At 32.1% G+C, this 18999-nt stretch overlaps 4 protein-coding genes across 5 annotated transcripts; 2 read left to right on the top strand and 2 right to left on the bottom strand.

Annotated features, from left to right (window-relative positions):
- Nucleotides 1-38: 38 nt before the first annotated feature.
- On the bottom strand, nt 39-1389 carry LOC105256853 (tRNA (cytosine(38)-C(5))-methyltransferase). Its single transcript, XM_011267088.3, has 2 exons — nt 1257-1389; nt 39-1140 (listed from the first exon to the last, which is right to left on the bottom strand). The coding sequence occupies exons 1-2, from the start codon at nt 1309-1311 to the stop codon at nt 107-109; spliced, it is 1089 nt and encodes a 362-aa protein (XP_011265390.1). The 5' UTR covers nt 1312-1389; the 3' UTR covers nt 39-106.
- A 599-nt stretch (nt 1390-1988) lies between these two features.
- LOC105256852 (protein CLEC16A homolog) lies at nt 1989-8744 on the top strand. The gene is made up of 14 exons (XM_011267087.3): nt 1989-2436; nt 2525-2653; nt 3387-3520; nt 3605-3753; nt 5015-5244; nt 5313-5505; nt 5578-6228; nt 6327-6453; nt 6603-6757; nt 6897-7058; nt 7179-7317; nt 7525-7828; nt 7911-8041; nt 8110-8744. The coding sequence occupies exons 1-14, from the start codon at nt 2363-2365 to the stop codon at nt 8547-8549; spliced, it is 3018 nt and encodes a 1005-aa protein (XP_011265389.1). The 5' UTR covers nt 1989-2362; the 3' UTR covers nt 8550-8744.
- Nucleotides 8745-10971: 2227 nt separating this feature from the next.
- LOC105256850 lies at nt 10972-16010 on the top strand. The gene is made up of 5 exons (XM_011267084.3): nt 10972-11455; nt 13319-13527; nt 13676-14028; nt 14130-14633; nt 15005-16010. The coding sequence occupies exons 1-5, from the start codon at nt 11450-11452 to the stop codon at nt 15844-15846; spliced, it is 1914 nt and encodes a 637-aa protein (XP_011265386.1). The 5' UTR covers nt 10972-11449; the 3' UTR covers nt 15847-16010.
- LOC105256851 (methionine aminopeptidase 1) lies at nt 13152-18891 on the bottom strand. Of its 2 annotated transcripts, XM_025412859.1 has the most exons (7): nt 18703-18891; nt 18237-18288; nt 17904-18142; nt 17221-17443; nt 16783-17058; nt 16458-16661; nt 13152-13505 (listed from the first exon to the last, which is right to left on the bottom strand). In XM_025412859.1, exons 1-7 carry the CDS (start codon nt 18886-18888, stop codon nt 13495-13497), a joined length of 1191 nt encoding a protein of 396 aa, XP_025268644.1. In that variant the 5' UTR covers nt 18889-18891; the 3' UTR covers nt 13152-13494. The 2 variants fall into 2 exon arrangements, with proteins under 2 accessions (XP_025268644.1, XP_025268643.1); XM_025412858.1 differs by lacking the exon at nt 13152-13505 and having other exon boundaries at nt 16244-16661.
- Nucleotides 18892-18999: the final 108 nt, after the last annotated feature.

The raw sequence follows: 18999 nt of genomic DNA, 5'->3' as shown, positions 1-18999 counted from the left end.
TATATATATATATATATATATATATATATATATATCCCATTATTATAAATATACTATTATAAAAGTTTATCAAGTTGGGATAAAAGGTGAAAGACTTGTAATTTAATTAATTGTCGTGTACATTTTCATTTTCAGTATATAATAAAAATATTAATCTGCTAACTACATGAACGTTGATTGAATTTCCTAGCAATCTATACTTTTGTTTATCTGTAATATGTTTTGGGAAATTAAAATCTTCTGGAAAACACATTAATCTGCATACTTCTTTAGGCGAGAAAAACCTAAGTTTCAAATCAGATAAGAGCTGTATTTGTTGGTCTAAATTATTCTCTTCATTAGCAGCTTTACTATACTTTAATTTAATTGTTTCGTCTGCAAACGGACAATATACAGATCCTGTACCTTCTACATAATGACCGTATCCTTTGGTAAAGCAGCAAGAGCCATTGCTTTTGGATGTTCGTATATCCAATACCTGTGCTCTCTTTTGTAATAATTTTGAGGGCAATAAATATTTGGATTCTTCAACATTTTCCAAAATATTATCCAACGTATAGCACATTCCGCCAGATTTGGTATTAATTTTACCATTTTTCTCAGCTAATATAGCATGCATACTTTTTGGCGGTAACTTTAATAATGCAGATGGTAAACTATTTTTTAGCAAGGGTTGCTTGAAACAAAATTTCAAATTCTTTCTCTTTGCCAATAAATAATATCTATTTCTACTATTTGGTATACCAAACTGACACGGGCTTAATATTAATTCTCTGTAAACATATCCACAACTTTCTATACAATTTAGAAATTTGTCTCTCATTTCGGACACTTCGAATCCTTTAACATTCTCAAGCAAAATATATCTTAAACTTTTTAATTCTGGTATCAAGTTTAAAATGTGTAACAAAGAACAAGCTCTGTTATCAAGAGCATCCTTTTTTAATCCTAATCTAGTAAAAGGTTGACACGGAGGACTCATAAGTATAGCATCTAAACCCAATTTGTTCAATTCCTGTGCATTAAGAGACTCGATATTTCTATTCATAAGAATAGTTTCTGGAAAGTTCTCACGGTATACTGCGTTTGCGACAGGATTTATATCAATTGCTGCGACAACCTTTGCCGTAATTTCACTTTCTGTAATAACATGTACGTACATGTAGTAGTAAAGACGAGTCAATATTATAATGTAACTTTGCGCCAATTGTTAAATTTCTGAAATCGCAATATATATTTGTAATATTTATACATACCACGGAGCGCATAATGCATTCCTCCGATACCGCTATAGAGTTCCAATACTTTCATGTTTACAGTTTATAGCGATTTATTCTAACCATAATGTAAATAGAAAAGCGTGCCCATGGGTCTGTTCTTTTCAGCTGTACTGCTGCACTAGTGCAATAAGTTAGAAAGAGACAAACATACTTTCTTTCACTCTAACTAATTGCACTAGTGCAGCAGTGCAGCTGAAAAGAACAGACCCATTATCATGGCTGTGTTCCCAAATTCACTGCCAGTACTGAATATCTATATAGTGCGTTCGAAAATATGTTTGGTTGGTGTTGGGAAAAAAGATAAAGTTGGCAGTATTGAAAACTCCCAGTGCTGCGTTTCGTTTCTCCCACTGGGATCACTAGGATTAAAAAAATTTGCTACCTGAGATATTAAACGAAACGCAGCACTGGGAGTTTTCAATACTGCCAACTTTATCTTTTTTCCCAACACCAACCAAACATATTTTCGAACGAACTAATAGTGTACGTCACATAAACTATAGATTTTCATTAGTGGCAGTGAATTTTGGGACGCAGTCCATATATACAGTACTCCTATATTGCCAGTTCCGTAGGAGGAATGAGCGAAAACATTACGGTGCAGACGATAGCTTCTCTCTCTCGTCCCTAGAAGATACCATGTCCCTATGGTTTAGTGGGGGACGTATCCTGTGTCAATGATCTAACTTAATCTTAAATTTAACCCAACCTAATCGTATTTCTTCTACCTTGAATCAGAGGGTTGTATTGCATCTCGAACTGAATTCGTTTTCCGCCTTGTGTTTCAAAATTCAACGGTTTGATTAAAAAAGTAAGATTAATATGCCGTCAATAGGCCATAGTAGGCCAATGAGCGCGAGTTAAGTCTGCATATGATATAAATCGCAACAAAAGATTGCTCGTACGAAGAATTGAAATTCTAACCCTGTATGTGAGCGTACAATGTAAGCTTACGTATCTCGTCGCATTTGTGGATCGTACGACAACATATTCCCGCGATTGTCTAGAGATCAACTATGGCGAAAGAAATTTAGATGGAGTGCAAATGTAGGCACATTTGTTCGCGTTCGAGATAATTGAAAATGTTTCGAAGTCGAAGTTGGTTCGGTGGCGGGCTTTGGAAGCCCAAAAATCCCCATTCCCCGGAACATCTCAAGTAAATAATCGTTGTAAATACGTTATTATCATGCGATTACTGAGCCACGAGCATACATCTTATATATTCATCTATTACATTTCATCAGGTATTTGTACAACGTATTGTCAAAAAATCAAACTGTGTCTGAGAACAATAGAGGTTTATTGGTCGAAACTCTACGTTCGATAGCTGAAATTCTTATTTGGGGTGATCAAAATGATAGCAGTGTATTTGAGTAAGTAATAAACAACAAGAAAAGAAAATGTCTAGAAATATGTCCTTTTTCAACTTTTTAAAAATTTACATATCTTATATATCTAGATGCATAATAGAAATCAAGTATACTGGAAAATATTGTCTTGTTTCTACTTCTTACGAGTGTGATAATTTTTTCGTGCAAATTCCCATGCCCTGATATATATATGATATATATATGTATATGACATGTGTGAGTTGGAAAAAAATTAGAGAGTTTAAAAAATATTTATTATTTTATTGTAATATGTTTAACAATGCTTTTGGAGTTGTGGTGTGTACTTGACAGAATTGCACATTCTTAATGAGACATATTGTATCCGTGTATAATGTATCGATAGTTGTCAGTTACCTTTTTAAGCACAGCTGATATTAAATGGTTACTTGCAGACAATTATATACACATATACACAACATATGCATGTATACACACATACAAATAAACATTTGCATATATATGTATATATATATATATATATATATATATATATATATATCTTATTTTTTGTCAATAATTTAAACTTGTTGTTTGGGAAAACAGTTTTTATACCCTAAAAAGACATAGAAGTTCCTCTTTACTGAATCTTTATTGAAAATGATGTGTCTTGTTGCGATTCTTATTGATAAATCATGAAAACTATCTTAAGAATTAAGATTAAGTGTGCAAAATATATATAAAGGTAATTAATACAAAGTATTATATATATTTGCAGCTTTTTTCTGGAGAAAAATATGCTTTCATTCTTTTTGCGTATTATGAAACAAAAATGTGGAAGCTATGTATGTGTTCAATTGCTTCAGACATTAAATATATTATTTGAAAATATACGCAATGAGACATCTTTATGTAAGTGTAACAAAACTTTACCTACTTCTGTATCCATAACCTTTCAAATAAGATTAAAAATATGTTTACATTTTCTATTCTCAGATTATCTATTGAGTAATAATCATGTAAATAGCATAATAGTGCATAAGTTCGACTTTAGTGATGAAGAAGTAATGGCGTACTATATTAGTTTTCTGAAGACACTGAGTTTGAAATTAAATGCGCATACCATCCATTTCTTCTATAATGAGGTAAACGAGGTATACACATAATTTTCTGTGTCTGTTTTAGTTATGACTATCTGCATTTCTTAAATTGAAGGTTGAATGAGCTTTTTTTTTTTCTTTTCTTTTTTTTCTTTTCTTTTCTTTTTTTTTTCTTCAAAATTTGGTGCGTGTGTGAGATGTGTGTATTGTGTATGTATATGTATATATATATATATATATATATATATATATATATATATATATACAGGGTGAGGCATTTATAGTGACGCGGGCGTATTTCTCGGAAACAAAGCGAGATATTAAAAAATGTTTCAGACGAAAGTTGTATGGTTTCAAGGGGGACATAAAATGGTGTTATTAGTTTGATCTTGAAGAGCCACCTGAAGGACACGCGAAGGTCAGCTCCAACTTTTTAAATGGGACACCCTATATGCTTTTGCATATTCTTGTAGCTCATCTCAAGAGCTTTCCAAAACACTATAATTAAGTTAGTTTTCATTAAGTACTTTCCAAGTTATGAGGCTTGAAATCATTTTTTAATTTTACATAAACCGTAAAATATCTTGTAAAATATTCATTTTTCGATTATTTTACCTTAATACTTTTATGTACAAAATAATGAGAGGAATCAATTGGTGTAAAGAAAAGACATAGTTATTTTTAAGAAAAAATATGTAATTGTTAATTGCAAATTACATTTTTTTTTTCGAAACAACTATGAGTTTTCTTTACACCAATTGATTTTTCTCATTATTTTGTACATAAAAGTATTAAGGTAAAATAATCGAAAAATGAATATTTTACAAGATATTTTACGGTTTATGTAAAATTAAAAAATGATTTCAAGCCTCATAACTTGGAAAGTACTTAATGAAAACTAACTTAATTATAGTGTTTTGGAAAGCTCTTGAGATGAGCTACAAGAATATGCAAAAGCATATAGGGTGTCCCATTTAAAAAGTTGGAGCTGACCTTCGCGTGTCCTTCAGGTGGCTCTTCAAGATCAAACTAATAACACCATTTTATGTCCCCCTTGAAACCATACAACTTTCGTCTGAAACATTTTTTAATATCTCGCTTTGTTTCCGAGAAATACGCCCGCGTCACTATAAATGCCTCACCCTGTATATACACACACACACACACACACACACATATACATATACATATACTAAGTTTTGCGTGTATACGTGTGTGGATATTTATACACATACAGCGATACACACGTGCTCGCGCATTAAAGTTTTGCATTGATAAATTTATGACAAGTTTATTGTGTTATTAGCATACAAATGATTTCCCACTCTACACAGAAGCAATTAAATTTTTTAATCATTCGGAGGGTATGGTACGTATAGCTGTGAGAACTTTGACACTGAATGTATATCGTGTTGAAGATGCATCAATGCTAGCTTTTATAAGGGACCGTACAGCTGCACCATACTTTAGTAATCTTGTATATTTCATTGGTGATCATATTATTGAATTGGATACCTGCGTCCGAAATGATGCCGAGTAAGTGTCCACATTGTTCAAATAAGTGAGTCTTTGCCCTGTTATCGATAAAGTATATTCTGTTCCAGTCATCAGAGTCAAAATAGATTGTCAGATTTAGTTGCGGAACATTTGGATCATTTGCATTATTTAAATGACATTTTATGCTTGAATATACCAGACTTGAATAAAGTTTTATCAGAACATTTATTACACAAACTATTAGTTCCGTTATATGTTTATTCTTTAATGAAATACAAGAATGTTTCGTGCCAAATACAGGTAAAGGATCAAATTTTTTTATTTCTTCAAACTTTTACATGTATAGTAATAAATCATTTGAACTTTTTAAAGGATGAAAGGAAACATGTGAGCGTTGTAGTAGCGCTTTTTCTACTTTCTCAAGTTTTTTTGATAGTATCACACGGACCTCTTGTACATACATTAGCAGTCATAATGCTCATGTCTGACTTGGAAACAATTCAAACTGGAACAAATATGATTCTGGAGAAACTTAAAGATATAACATCAAATAAGTCTGTTAGTTTTACATCATCAAAGGAAACGTTAGAAAGATCGTTAGAAACTCAAAGTGAAACACTATCGACAACTTCCGAGATGCCTCGCAACAAAGAAAGTCATGTAAGAAACGTAAAAGAGTTGACTGTACACGCGATTGACGAATCACAAGAATATAGTCATCCGAGCACGTCTTCCGATGCACCGTCTTCGACAGCGAATATTCCAGTTCTTATAAATACATCAATAAATATAAATGAAGAAGATTTAGAAGAAATTAAGCAGTTGAATGTGACGGATGAGGAGAAAGAGCAACGCTTGGCATTGGAGAGTCCCTTGATGTCTCATCAAAGCCAGAGTGACTTATTTGAATCCTTGGGGAAAAAACCATTTCTGGAAACAATAATCAGCTCCTTATTATGCGCGGAAAACGATTATGCTGCATTATTCGCGCTTTGTCTGCTATACGCATTAGCTAATAATCGAGTAAGTATTATAAATTTTAATAAAAACATGCTTTAATTTTTTCAAATACGTTTTACTTTTAATAATAATAAGCCGATTCGCGCATTCTTATTTGCAAGGGTATAAATCGTAAAACTCTGGATATAATCTTGTCTCCATTTTACGATAATACGACTATTAAAAATTCATATAATGAATTGCTCATGGACAGATTGATTCATATTATAACTCTGAGCTGTCAGACCAGTAAGTTATGTTAATATTTTATCTTGTAATACACAAATGTAGCATTTGGGGCATTGCATTGCATTGCATTGCATTTCATTTCATTTAGCTGTTTTTTTTGTTTCTTTTTTTTAAAAAGAGTATCAAAATCTTTCGTTTTATATACGCAGACACCAGAGTGAGGCTTGTTACATTAGAATTAACCATTAAATTATTAATACAACTGACGATATCCGAAGGACAATGCTTATTACGAGAGTCGCATCTAGGAGCAATTGAAGCGGCAAAGGAACAAAGCACATCTCTGCTCAAAAATTTCTACAAGGTCGGGGAATTGTCAAAAAAATTATATACTAACTATAGATATACACTTGTGCAAGTGTTCTGTTCTCCCTGTCTTGCACAAGACGGCATGTACTTGTTGATAAAAATGATTAATATTAAATTTCTCTCTCTTTTATTAGAGCGAAGATATTTTTCTGGACATGTTTGAAGATGAGTATAGCGAAATACAAAAACGACCATTAAATGTCGAATGGCTAATGATGGATAGCAATATTTTGTTGCCTCCTACAGGTACGCCTATGACTGGCATTGAATTTAGTAAGAGACTTCCGTGCGGTGAAGTAAGTACAAATAAAAGAAAAACATGTATATTTTTTCAAATAAATTATATGCATAAGATTCTAAAAAGAATTGTTATTGCAATTTATTGTAAAAAGATGAAATCGCGAATGATTGTGCAGGTGGAAAGAGCACGGCGCGCGATAAGAGTTTTCTTCTTGATAAGGGAACTAGCTCTGACGCTCAATATGGAAGCAGAAACTCAATTGCCATTGACGAATCCTGCTAATTGTGTACAAGTGAACAACGTTCTTGATCTAAGTAAAAATTAAAATTATTTATCTCATGATATAATTAATTAATTGCTCGAAAAGTGATAATGTATATTAGACTATATTAGATTATATTGCACGCATACATACACACATACGCACGCACGCATGCACACATCGCAATATTTGATACGGAATCTAATTGTCATTACGATACGTAGATAAATGATGCATAAATTTATAACATTCTTTACAGATAATAGCGATTTGATCGCATGTACTGTCGTATGGAAAGATGGTCAGAAAATTCGTCGTTTCTTAGTTATTGATGTTGTGCAATTGATCCTCGTTGAACCCGATACCAGCAAGCTTGGATGGGGTGTTGCAAAGTTGGTTGGTTTTCTACAAGACATTGACGTGGCCGGTGACAAAGATGATTCAAGATGTTTGCATCTGACAATTTACAAACCACTAAATAGCAGTACAGGCAATCGCATACCATTATTATCGGCTAAATTCATTTTTGATGATCACATTCGATGCATGGCTGCTAAACAGAGGTCGGTTTTAATACAGAAAACTTTGTAAATCGCTTAATCGCTTGTCAATCGCCACGATTAAACTTGTCGAATTGTCATTTAGACTAACAAAGGGACGAATAAAAGCCAGACAAAAGAAGATGAATCAAATTGCAAGATTGTTGGACATTCCAACAAGTGTGCCTCATTGTCCGACACCACCCAACTATGCTTTGCGTGGTTTACGACATGAACGTAAGTAATAAAACCAAAATAAAAATTAGTTGAAAAATTTTGGGCAAAAGTCGATTAAATTTTTCTAGGTATTATCGGACGTGGTCAAAGACCGCAAAAGGAACAAACAAGGCCAATGTTTATGGTAAACAAAGTTCCTGGATTCGCCGCTCAAATGCGCAGAGAAATTAGACCAGTGGCATCGAGTTCCAAACGAGATGATGCCAGTTCGAATGAGAAAGTTCATGAAAATGGTTTGAGATCTAGAGACAATTCGCCTAAGATGCCAAGGCCGCGAAGCGAGGAAATTCCTTTGGAGGATATGCGTAATCGTAAAGTCTCTCTTACGTCCAATGGGCTAAACACAGTACATACTTGTTCGGAGAAAAGAGACAGCCAAAGCGCTACTTGCTCGAATAACAGTGAATCTTCATCTATGATTAGGAAACATTCTGAAGAAACGTCTTTTACGTCTACGCAAGGACAAGAAGCTAAATCACGTAGAAAAGGTCAAGTGGAAACTGTGTGAATTACGATAGTAAAATTAATACAAACTCTCTAGAGTGACTTGATTTAAATACATCTTTCAAGAACTGTATAAGATAAAATGCATATGTGCAACATTTTTAAATTGGCAGAAAAAATTTACTCGACTAACTTGATAAAAAAATATTCTTTATATATAAATATGTATATGTATATGCGAAGGCATATAATATGTTTTAACCGATAAAATGTTAATTTCTATATTTTTATGAAATAACAAAAAAATAACATATAACATATTGCTATGATACGCACGCACACGCACGCACGCACACACGCACGCACCCACGCACGCACGCACGCACGCACGCACGCACGCACGCCACGCCACGCACGCACGCACGCACGCACGCACGCACGCACGCACGCACGCACGCACGCACGCACGCACGCACGCACGCACGCACGCACGCACGCACGCACGCACGCACGCACGCACGCACGCACGCACGCACGCACGCACGCACGCACGCACGCACGCACGCACGCACGCACGCACGCACGCACGCACGCACGCACGCACGCACGCACGCACGCACGCACGCACGCACGCACGCACGCACGCACGCACGCACGCACGCACGCACGCACGCACACACACACACACACACACACACACACACACCACACGCTATACATGCACGCACGTATATATACATACGCACATGCGCGCGCGTGTATATGTGATTAAATATGTTTCTATAGAAATTTATTTATATAGATAAATGAAAATTCTTGTAAAAGTGGGAAACAGAGAGGAATTATTAAATTTAACATTATTTCATTAATTTTTCCTTAAATTATAAATCACCTTTTGTGTACGGTAGACTGTCTCATTTATATCTTATATTTTGATTTTTAAATAAGAAAACTTTTTCATTACTTAAAAATAACAATTAACGATAAACAAATCATGCAATAATGTTTATAATTAATTTATTTTTATATTCCTATTGTATGTGGTATTTTGTCATTTAAAAAATAAAGTAATATTTAAAAAATATTATAGAATAAAGTACAGAAATTATAAAAATAATTACGATATAAATTACAGAATTATAAAACATTCTATGTATCATTATTTCGATGGCATTGATTGTTGATGAATCAGCAACAGATTGTATGCGGCATAGACAATGTATCTGTGTATATACATATCTACTTTTTATTATATAATATTTCTGCTTCATTCGTTACGTCATCAGTTGTTACATTTGGCCAGTTTAATTAGACAATTGTATATCATTTTAATTTTTTATATATACTATTACGATACGGATTATTGCACGTATCATTAAACAAGGCAACTAAAATTTACTTTACTGACATAATGTTCAATTATATCATGCTAAACTATCAGTGCGATAATTTAAATTTTAAAAATTGTTAAATAATCAAACATAAAAACTTTACAACTATTTTTTTTCTGTAAATAAAGATAATTTACCTACCTAAAGTTTGTGAACTTTGTAGTTGGTTGAATTTTTTACTTTTAAAAGTTAATTATTTACTTTTTATATGTTTCTTCCTCTGTTCTCTCTCAATGTGTATTAGCAAGTAAAAACAAATGACCTCAATTTTCAAGAGAATATATGCAGCACGATGGTATAGCGATACATAATTAAATTCCGGGTGAGATGTAGAAAAATATTTGACCTTTTCGTTACTTTAGTAAAACAAATTAAAGCAATTTTCAGTTCCTAAATAATGAGAAACTTCAAAAACAATTCTGTGTATTTCGTCAATCGTAATTACGCATCAATTGTTAGTACCGGATTATATCCCACTATTAGAGATTTTTACATTTAAAAAAATATTAAAGAGTATAAAATGTATAAAATACTGCAATGTGTCATATAAATACAAATCATAAATGCAAATGTTTTATTTCGCATAAATAAATAAATTTATAACTATGTAATCGTAAAAATATCATGCATTTTTAATAATTAAAGACAAAAATAATTCAAATGTCAAATATTAATTTTTTTAATTGTTGGCTCTCATGATGCATAATTACAATTATAGGTCACTGGATCACACACGCGTGGCAATTTAACGACTGTGCATTCACGATGCGAGTCCGGTATCCGATATGGATAAGGAGAGAAACTATGCGAGAGCGTGATCGTTCGATTAAATCGATTCTTTACATTCGCGAGTAAAAAAAAATATATTTATATGAAAGATTTGATTTTTTTTGTTACATTTCTTTTGTACATTGTGCAGACGTGTGAAAACATGATTCTCGACTTTTTCTAAACTATATTCTTAATATTATTGTATGTACATACATATGTTCGCGCACAGTTGTAATTTCCTGCAGCGCTTTCAAGAATAGCGATTCAAAACGCATTTATTTTGCACGAGAGAAAATTTATTTCTCTTAGAAGCAATTAATATTCTATATCAATGCATAAATGTAATTGCGCGTGCGTTCATGTGTGCGTATGTATATTGGAGATGAATTAGATAAATATCACGCGCGCGCGCGCACACATATTTCGTTCCTTTAGAATTATTCGGTAAAATTCTGTGTCGCCTGCAATGATAATAATTGCTACTCATATAAAGCAAATTTATTCCCCCTGGAGCTTCAAATGTTTTCCGATTCTACTGGCGGCAAGAGCTGTTGGTTGACGAAGCAGGAAGCCGGTTTTAGTCTTCGATGATACATTCGCTGGTTCGGAGTATAAATGAAGGACAATGACCTAATTGCGTACAGAACGCGGCGAACTTCTTTGCGCGGTCAATCACCGCGCGCGTATAATTTATATTTCATTTATTTATAAGCATACGATCCAAATTGATTTCTAATCTTCTAATATAATAACGGAAACGGTGGAGTTTTGCATGTTGCAGTCTACAAAAGCGTAAATTATTATGAAGGTAAGATACATGTATTGCAAAAAAAAAGTCAAAATTTATTGTAAAATTTATTTTCATTCAAAGTATATAATATGTATTCGTGCTGTCGCATGCTTTTCAAGCGTGTTTCAAGAAATGTACTTGTGCATAGTACATATTTTTTTATTACGCTACGTCAATAATGTATGTGTGTGTGAAGATAAATTTATTTCAAATTTAAAAAAGATTAAATTCATATGTATTGCATGTAATGATACATATAAATTGTAATTATTATAAAACATTGAAAGAGATATTTACAATTTTATAGTTTATTTAAAAAATTGATATATATATATATATATATATATATATATATATATAATTTCATCAATTCATTTTTTCATTATAATAAATAAATATTCTTTGTATATTTATGGTGCATCACTTTTATCGATCACTCTCTAATAAATTGTAGGCGAGCAAGCTCATGTTTATCATCTGACTGAGAGTCGACATAAATAGTACAATTGTCGACACTTTAGTAATAATAATGTGCTTGCTCTTGTTCTCGGCAAGTTCTATGATATATATAAAACATATAATTTCTTTTTCTTGAAAGATAGACACACAAGTGTCTTATATGTGATCCAAAATATGATTGAAACATATGATTTTTAAAAGAAAAGTATTCACTTAATTGCTTTTATATATATATATATATATATATATATATATATATATATATATATATATATATGTGTGTGTGTGTGTGTGTGTGTGTGTGTGTGTGTGTGTGTGTGTGTGTATACAGTATATGTAAACAATATATTATGTGTAATGGAGTTATAATTTTTATCGATTTTTTGATAAATTTGTAATTTGTAAATTTAATTTATTAAGTATTTTTTAATATAAATATACAAGAGAGAGATTAATTCTGGCAATTTTCATCAAAATATACATATAAAACATTAACACTTTTCTTCTTCAAGATTTTTTATACATTTTTTTATATATCGTTAAAAACTGTATTATTTATATTTATTAAAAAAAGAATGCTAAAGATAATAAATTGTTCAAATAAAATAATCAAAAATAGTTGATGGTTCTGACAATTATTTGATTGTCAACAACTATATTATGAAATTTTACAGAGAAAAGCATGTTATGAAGCATGTACTTGATTTATATATATATATATATATATATATATATATATATATATATATATATATATAAGTCAAAATAATAAGTTAGGTATAGTAAGTAAGTAATAAATAATAAATATATATACACATAAGTCAACGCAAATTTTGATACACAATTCTTTCACATTTATTATATTTATTAATATATTATTGGCATTTTTTTCTCGACTTCACTCTTTTTACACGAGCGACAAGTTATACTTTACCTTATCCTACTTGTTTTTTCCTCGCGCCGCACCAATGTAGCACAACGTTCCACTTTTGGCGTACTAGCGATTTGTGGCAATTTTCTCTTTGGTTTTACACGTTTAATATTTGTGTTCGTGATGCGGATAGTACAGCTTAAAGAGTCGATACTGCGATAGACGTATTGATATGTGGTACCGTAAAGACAACACGCACAATTCTATCGCGCGTCATACTTTAGTGTCATACTTTTCAACTTTCCGCTTCATGCTTTCGTTTGTATTTTGATGCAACTAACAGCTATGATATGTAAAAATGGAAAAGAAAAAAAAGACAAAAGCTACTGTCTTATTTCGTTTTTTATTCAACTTCTTGACAATTTGACTTTGCAATCTCGTTCTCTCTTTCTCTCTCTCTCTCTCTCTCTCTCTCTCTCTCTCTCTTTCTCTCTGGAATCTTTCGAGACAAGGTAGAATCATTCCATGATCATGCGCTTCGAAAATTATAGACGGCTAATTGGATTTGCTGGCTTCTTGCCACGTGCATCTGTATTTCTGAGGCGAAAAGTAAGATTAGGAGACCGTCATCTCCACCATACGCGTCTACACTGATACTGAAAAAGCCTCGGCCCATCAATCACCGAATATCCATGGGGAATACCATCCATATTGGCGCTCCTTCTCGTCAGAGAATACCTTATAAACACACCAATTACAGGTGAAAGTAGCTTTGAAAAAAAGGAAAAAAAAAGAATATATATATATATATATATATATATATATATATATATACATATATATATTTATTCCTACTTGTATTACAAACATCGGAATGATGTTTTATTTTCGATAATTTTCGATTTCAGAATTCGTCGGCCTACAGTGTATAATGTTTTGTCAAATAATTGGAAGAATCAAATTCCAATACGAGCATTTCCTTTGAACAATCATGCAATATTACCGCAACATGGCACACCCACCAAGGATTTTTATTCTATAAACAAGATACAGGAATATAGTTCGCAATACAAGCCAGAGCTAGCAATATTGCCGCCTACTCATCGAGGGGATATTGATGATGACAAAGGACCTATTCATACGATTCCAGCACCAAATTTGGGTCCAGCGGATAAGCCTTACAATTTGCCGACTAATTCGGGAAAGACTGCACATTATCCACCATATTTGAATGATTTAAATTATCATACCACTGTGCACAGTAAGCCTATATTTTTATTATTATTAGGACCATATTTTAAGTTGACTCAATGTCAGAAGATTGGAGTATAATTTGATTCGACGAATGTAATTTTCGTCTAGATCCTATGACGGCAACTTTTGGATCAACCGCAATTAATAGCAGTCTGCCGCTACAAAGAATAGCGACAAATTCGAGTCCGTTGCTGCATCAATACGAAGTTACAGAAAACAATGATGTAGCTTTAAACGAACATCAAAATATTCAACCTGAAGCAATTCATCAGGCTCAAAATTTAGATATAACAAGGCTATATTCAAGTATAACTAATAATCCTCATCAATCTTCACAATCCAACGAGCTTTTCGCAAATCATGCTATTAATTCGAACGCAGAGTCAAATGTACAATTTGGCCAATCAAATATGCCAATGCAAACGAACCTTCATAGTTCCTTACACGTCGGATTTCCTTCTACAGTCATTCAAACACCATACACCGTACAACAGATTCCAGCAAATTTCCATATAGGTCATCCAGTTTCAGCAGGATCACCGTTATCAGCTACGCAACTGTACGACCTATTGAATAATTTTCCACAAAAATTTGCAGAGCAATATACATCAGGTAATAATCTGTACAGAATATATAAACATACATAATTGATCATGTGAAAAAATTGCAATATTTTCAGGTTTTCAGAATCATATTATTATTATTACATATTCATGTTTCTAGATTGTTTAGCTATTAAAAATTTATAAAATCAAAATTAATTGCTAGTTTAGGCAATATTTAAGAAAAAATAAGAATAGGATACTATTATGAAAAGAATCTGCAGCAAAATTATTTAATTTATTATATTCACAATTTTAATAAGTAAATAATTAATAAGTAACAATTGTGTGCAACATTCTCTTTTGTAAATTCTACATCTTGACAAACTACATCAATGTTCGAAAGTTATATCATCAAACTTTTATTGATTTGATTATCAGATCAGCAACACATTCTTCAGCAGCAACTTGGACAAATATTTCAACCAGATATAGTAACAAGCTTTTCTCAACCGCAAATGCATTCTTTCAATTACGACGAACAGGCTAATCAATTACAACAACAGCAAATTTTACCTGATCAAGATTACACTTCCGAAAGTGTTACAGCGAATCATGATCCGGGATCGGAATCTTCAATAGATACACGTAAACAAAATGATGTGCACGTAAACGAAGAATTTATATATTCTACAGATGGAATCGAGCAGTCCGAAAACAATATTGATAATGAAGAAATGACTCATCAAGTAAATCAGGCGACGTATTTCGATAAAATGGCTGACACTAGTGCCATATCGACAAAATTCTACACGACACTTCCCAATAGAGAAGCTGCTGAAAAATTAGCTGCGTTAGCTGCTGCAGGTCATGTCAATAGTCGGCTTATAAATCAGCTGCAAAAACAACAAGAGGAAGATACACAGAAAAATCCAATTCCGCTTAATCATAAGGATGATGATGATTTTGAAAATCAACAGCATGATGAACATATGTATAATCAACAAAAATCACATCGTAAAAGTCAACAGCATGATCACAGGCAAAATTTTAAGGTACAAGACAATGGAAAGTTACCTCTACAAATTACGATACCCGATGAAAAAGACGATTATATTACGAGTGATGAAGATCAGCAAAGTAATACAAAAAGAGATAACATAGACGTAGAGTACGAGTATGAAGATGGGGAAATTGAAGATCCGCAATCTACCATTTCACTTAAAACGACATCTCACAATAATAATTCCTATGCTGAGTTTGGCACCCGTTTATATTCTTAGAAAAGTTGACACTTTTCTAAGATATTTTATTTAAAGTCCCTCCCCCCACATGTTTATAAGATGTATATTTACATATATCTCGTCGAAACGGGCTATAAGTCTATATAGACTTGTAGAATTTCATTGATGTTGTTTCAAGTATTCGCGCATCATTGATCGATAAATATTTGTATATACATATATATATATATATATATTTATTAAAATTTTATTAAATGTTTTTATATACTGTCTCTTTCCGTTCTTCTTCTCCTTTTGAACACAAATTATATTTATGTAGTTTATCAAGAACCGTCTTTAAATTCTTAAAATGTTCGAAAACTTAAAATAGAAGTATTTAGAAGCATGTTGCACATTGGCAAATATATGTAATGAATGCTTCTACAAAATTGAAAGAATAAAACTCAATTAAGCTGTTTATTTTGTATTACTGTACATTTGCAAAAACAAAATGTGTTGTTGTACCTTGTAAAATATAGATATAAGATATAGAATAGCTTATAAATAGGAAATTTTCCAAGATCAATTTGCACAAATTTCGTGTTTAAATATTGTACAATAAAAATTAAGAAAATACTATTACTACAAGCGATCCATAAACCATGGCCTACCATTATTTGCAAGCCGTTTTGTGAGAATGTCACAACCAGTTTCTGTTACTAAAAGTGTATGCTCAAATTGTGCCGACCACTGACCGTCTAATGTAACAGCAGTCCAATTATCAGGCCATGTTTCATCCTTCCATGTGCCCTGAGATATCATTGGCTCGATTGTGAAACAGTGCCCTGGCTTCATAACACCTATTGCTTTGTTTTCTGTTATATAGAAAAATTAAAACCATGTAATTTGATCAGAAAATTATATTTGTATATAATATAATTAGAAAATTAGTTTGTTTGATTCATACTTGAATCATTATAGGAAAAAGATACTTACTAGCATAATGGGGTACGTTTGGCGCGGTATGAAATAAACGGTGAATTCCATGACCGCAATAACTACGAACTACACTGAAACCATGCGCCTGTGAATGTTTTTGAATGACATTACCAATTTCTCGATATTTTTCACCAGGTTTCACAATATCGATAGCTTTAGACAAACATTCATATGTCACTTCCACTAATTTCCTTATTTCTGGTTTTACATTGCCCAGTAAAAAGGTCTCGTTTAAATCTCCATGAAAACCATTGTGATATACAGTAACATCAACTGAGAAAAAATTACAATTAAACTACGCGATTTCTACAAAGCTATGATTATAACAAAGTATGATTACATATAACAAAGCTATGATTATATATATATATATATATATATATATATATATATTCCACTTGTTCATGTGTGATAATTATATTAATAAACATATACCATTACAAATATCGCCATCCTGCAGAGGTCGGGTATCAGGTATACCATGACAAATCACTTCATTAACAGAAGTACAACAGCTAGCAGGAAACTGATAATAATTTAATGGCGATGGATAGCAATCCCTTTCGATACAAGCTTCATGCACAATTCTATCAATTTCAGCAGTTGTAACACCAACATCGCATGTCTTTGCAGCTTCATCTAACACTTCTCGACCAAGCTATGCAAATTAATTTAAGTTTGTTGTTGTTGTTGTTGTCATGATCGTAATGAAGAATATTAAATTCATAAATGAGAATGTCAATAATTTATGTATTTTTATGTTATTCAATTATGTTTTTCTTGTATTTTTTCTCCTTTTATCACATCTTCTTTTATTTATTCTCCTCCATCACATCTATTAGCGAGTTGGGGCACCTGCACTAGTAACACTAAAGGCTGCTATATTTAAATAAATCCCAATAATATGTAAACATTTTGGTGAAAGAATTCATGAAATAATTAATGTGTAATCTGTTAAATAACGTGACAATATATTATTATTATGTTTTAAATTTTTGAAATGATCATATTAATTTTTTATATAATTTTAAATAATTTTATATACCAGCCTTTAGTACACACTAGTGTGTATAATATCGCAGGTGACTAAATTTTCCATCATTTAAGCGACATAGTACCTTGCATGCAACTCTCATGCCTTCAATTTCCTCATCGTCGAGAATTTTGATTTGACCAGAACCTCTGACAGCTTGTTCGCTAAGTGGTACTCCAGTCGGATGCAAGGCATAATCTGGTCGATTGATGCAATCTGGAACTTCTCTACGTTGTTCCTTTTTGTATGGCCGTAATTTTCCCGTATAATTGTAGGTTGGCCAAGGATTATAAGAGTCGGAAACTTTATTTCCATTTTCTCCTTCTGTGATTATATATAAAGATATAAGAGAATTGTAAGAAACATTCATAAAAATTAATAATACATACACACACACACACACACACACAATATTTACTTGCTAACTGATGAATAACTTTATGTGCTTTCCAACTTCCTTTGAAACAATCCTGGAAGATTAGAACGCTGCGTTAATCGGCCAATCTCTTAAATATCTTTTTTCTCTCATTTAAAAAGATGCAAAACTGTGACATAAAAATGATTAAAAAAAAGGCAGTAAATTTAAACGATCAAAGAGCACATTAAAGCATGTGTCCAGGATACATCTAATACAACAAATTAAACAAGATAAAAAAATGACTAAACTGTTAAGAAACGTTAAAATCTCTCTAATTATAACTGTTTAATAATATACGTTACATCTTCTACACGTTTTATAGAGACACAAAAATATACAACGAAATAAATACTTAATATATATATATATATATATATATATATATATATATATATATATACTTAAATTAATATAGAAATACAAAGTAAAAACTAACTTAACCTAACGTATAGATAACATATCTCACTTGACTGCAAAAATATGAACCCTGGATACCGATTTTCAAGCAAGTTGGACATTGAAGACTTGCGACAGCGTTACAACCAGGCGTTTCGCACATTCCAAGCGCTAACGACATTATTAGTTCAATTTTACGATCGGTCGTATAACATGCGTAAAGTAAGGATAGGACGATGTAATTTGAGATGATCATGTACTGTTTTACCGATAGAGGAAGAAAAAAATTTGTCCTCTCTTTCTTTTCCTTCTTCCTCTCTCTCTCTTTTTCTTTATGTGCTCTGGAGATAATATGTGTAGTATATTT

The sequence above is a fragment of the Camponotus floridanus genome, unplaced genomic scaffold (assembly GCF_003227725.1).
Source record: "Camponotus floridanus strain SB8 unplaced genomic scaffold, Cflo_v7.5 scaffold58, whole genome shotgun sequence".
NCBI lineage: Eukaryota > Metazoa > Arthropoda > Insecta > Hymenoptera > Formicidae > Camponotus > Camponotus floridanus.
Note: the sequence above shows the minus strand (reverse complement) of the source record. Positions and strands in the feature narration are given on the sequence as shown.

Bases quoted from the DNA above. Each gene is read 5' to 3' on its own strand.
- LOC105256853 (XM_011267088.3), bottom strand. From the start codon at position 1,311: ATGAAAGTATTGGAACTCTATAGCGGTATCGGAGGAATGCATTATGCG. The intron at 1,141-1,256 runs GTATGTATAAAT...ATGTTATTACAG, and splicing joins AATGCATTATGCGCTCCGTG to AAAGTGAAATTACGGCAAAG.
- LOC105256851 (XM_025412858.1), bottom strand. From the start codon at position 18,888: ATGATCATCTCAAATTACATCGTCCTATCCTTACTTTACGCATGTTAT. The intron at 18,143-18,236 runs GTAAATATTGTG...ATATAATCACAG, and splicing joins AGTTATTCATCAGTTAGCAA to AAGGAGAAAATGGAAATAAA. The intron at 17,444-17,903 runs GTACTATGTCGC...TAATTTGCATAG, and splicing joins GCATGAGAGTTGCATGCAAG to CTTGGTCGAGAAGTGTTAGA.
- LOC105256850 (XM_011267084.3), top strand. The intron at 13,528-13,675 runs GTGAAAGTAGCT...TTTCGATTTCAG, and splicing joins TATAAACACACCAATTACAG to AATTCGTCGGCCTACAGTGT. The intron at 14,029-14,129 runs GTAAGCCTATAT...ATTTTCGTCTAG, and splicing joins TTATCATACCACTGTGCACA to ATCCTATGACGGCAACTTTT.
- LOC105256852 (XM_011267087.3), top strand. From the start codon at position 2,363: ATGTTTCGAAGTCGAAGTTGGTTCGGTGGCGGGCTTTGGAAGCCCAAA. The intron at 5,245-5,312 runs GTAAGTGTCCAC...ATTCTGTTCCAG, and splicing joins TGCGTCCGAAATGATGCCGA to TCATCAGAGTCAAAATAGAT. The intron at 5,506-5,577 runs GTAAAGGATCAA...AACTTTTTAAAG, and splicing joins ATGTTTCGTGCCAAATACAG to GATGAAAGGAAACATGTGAG.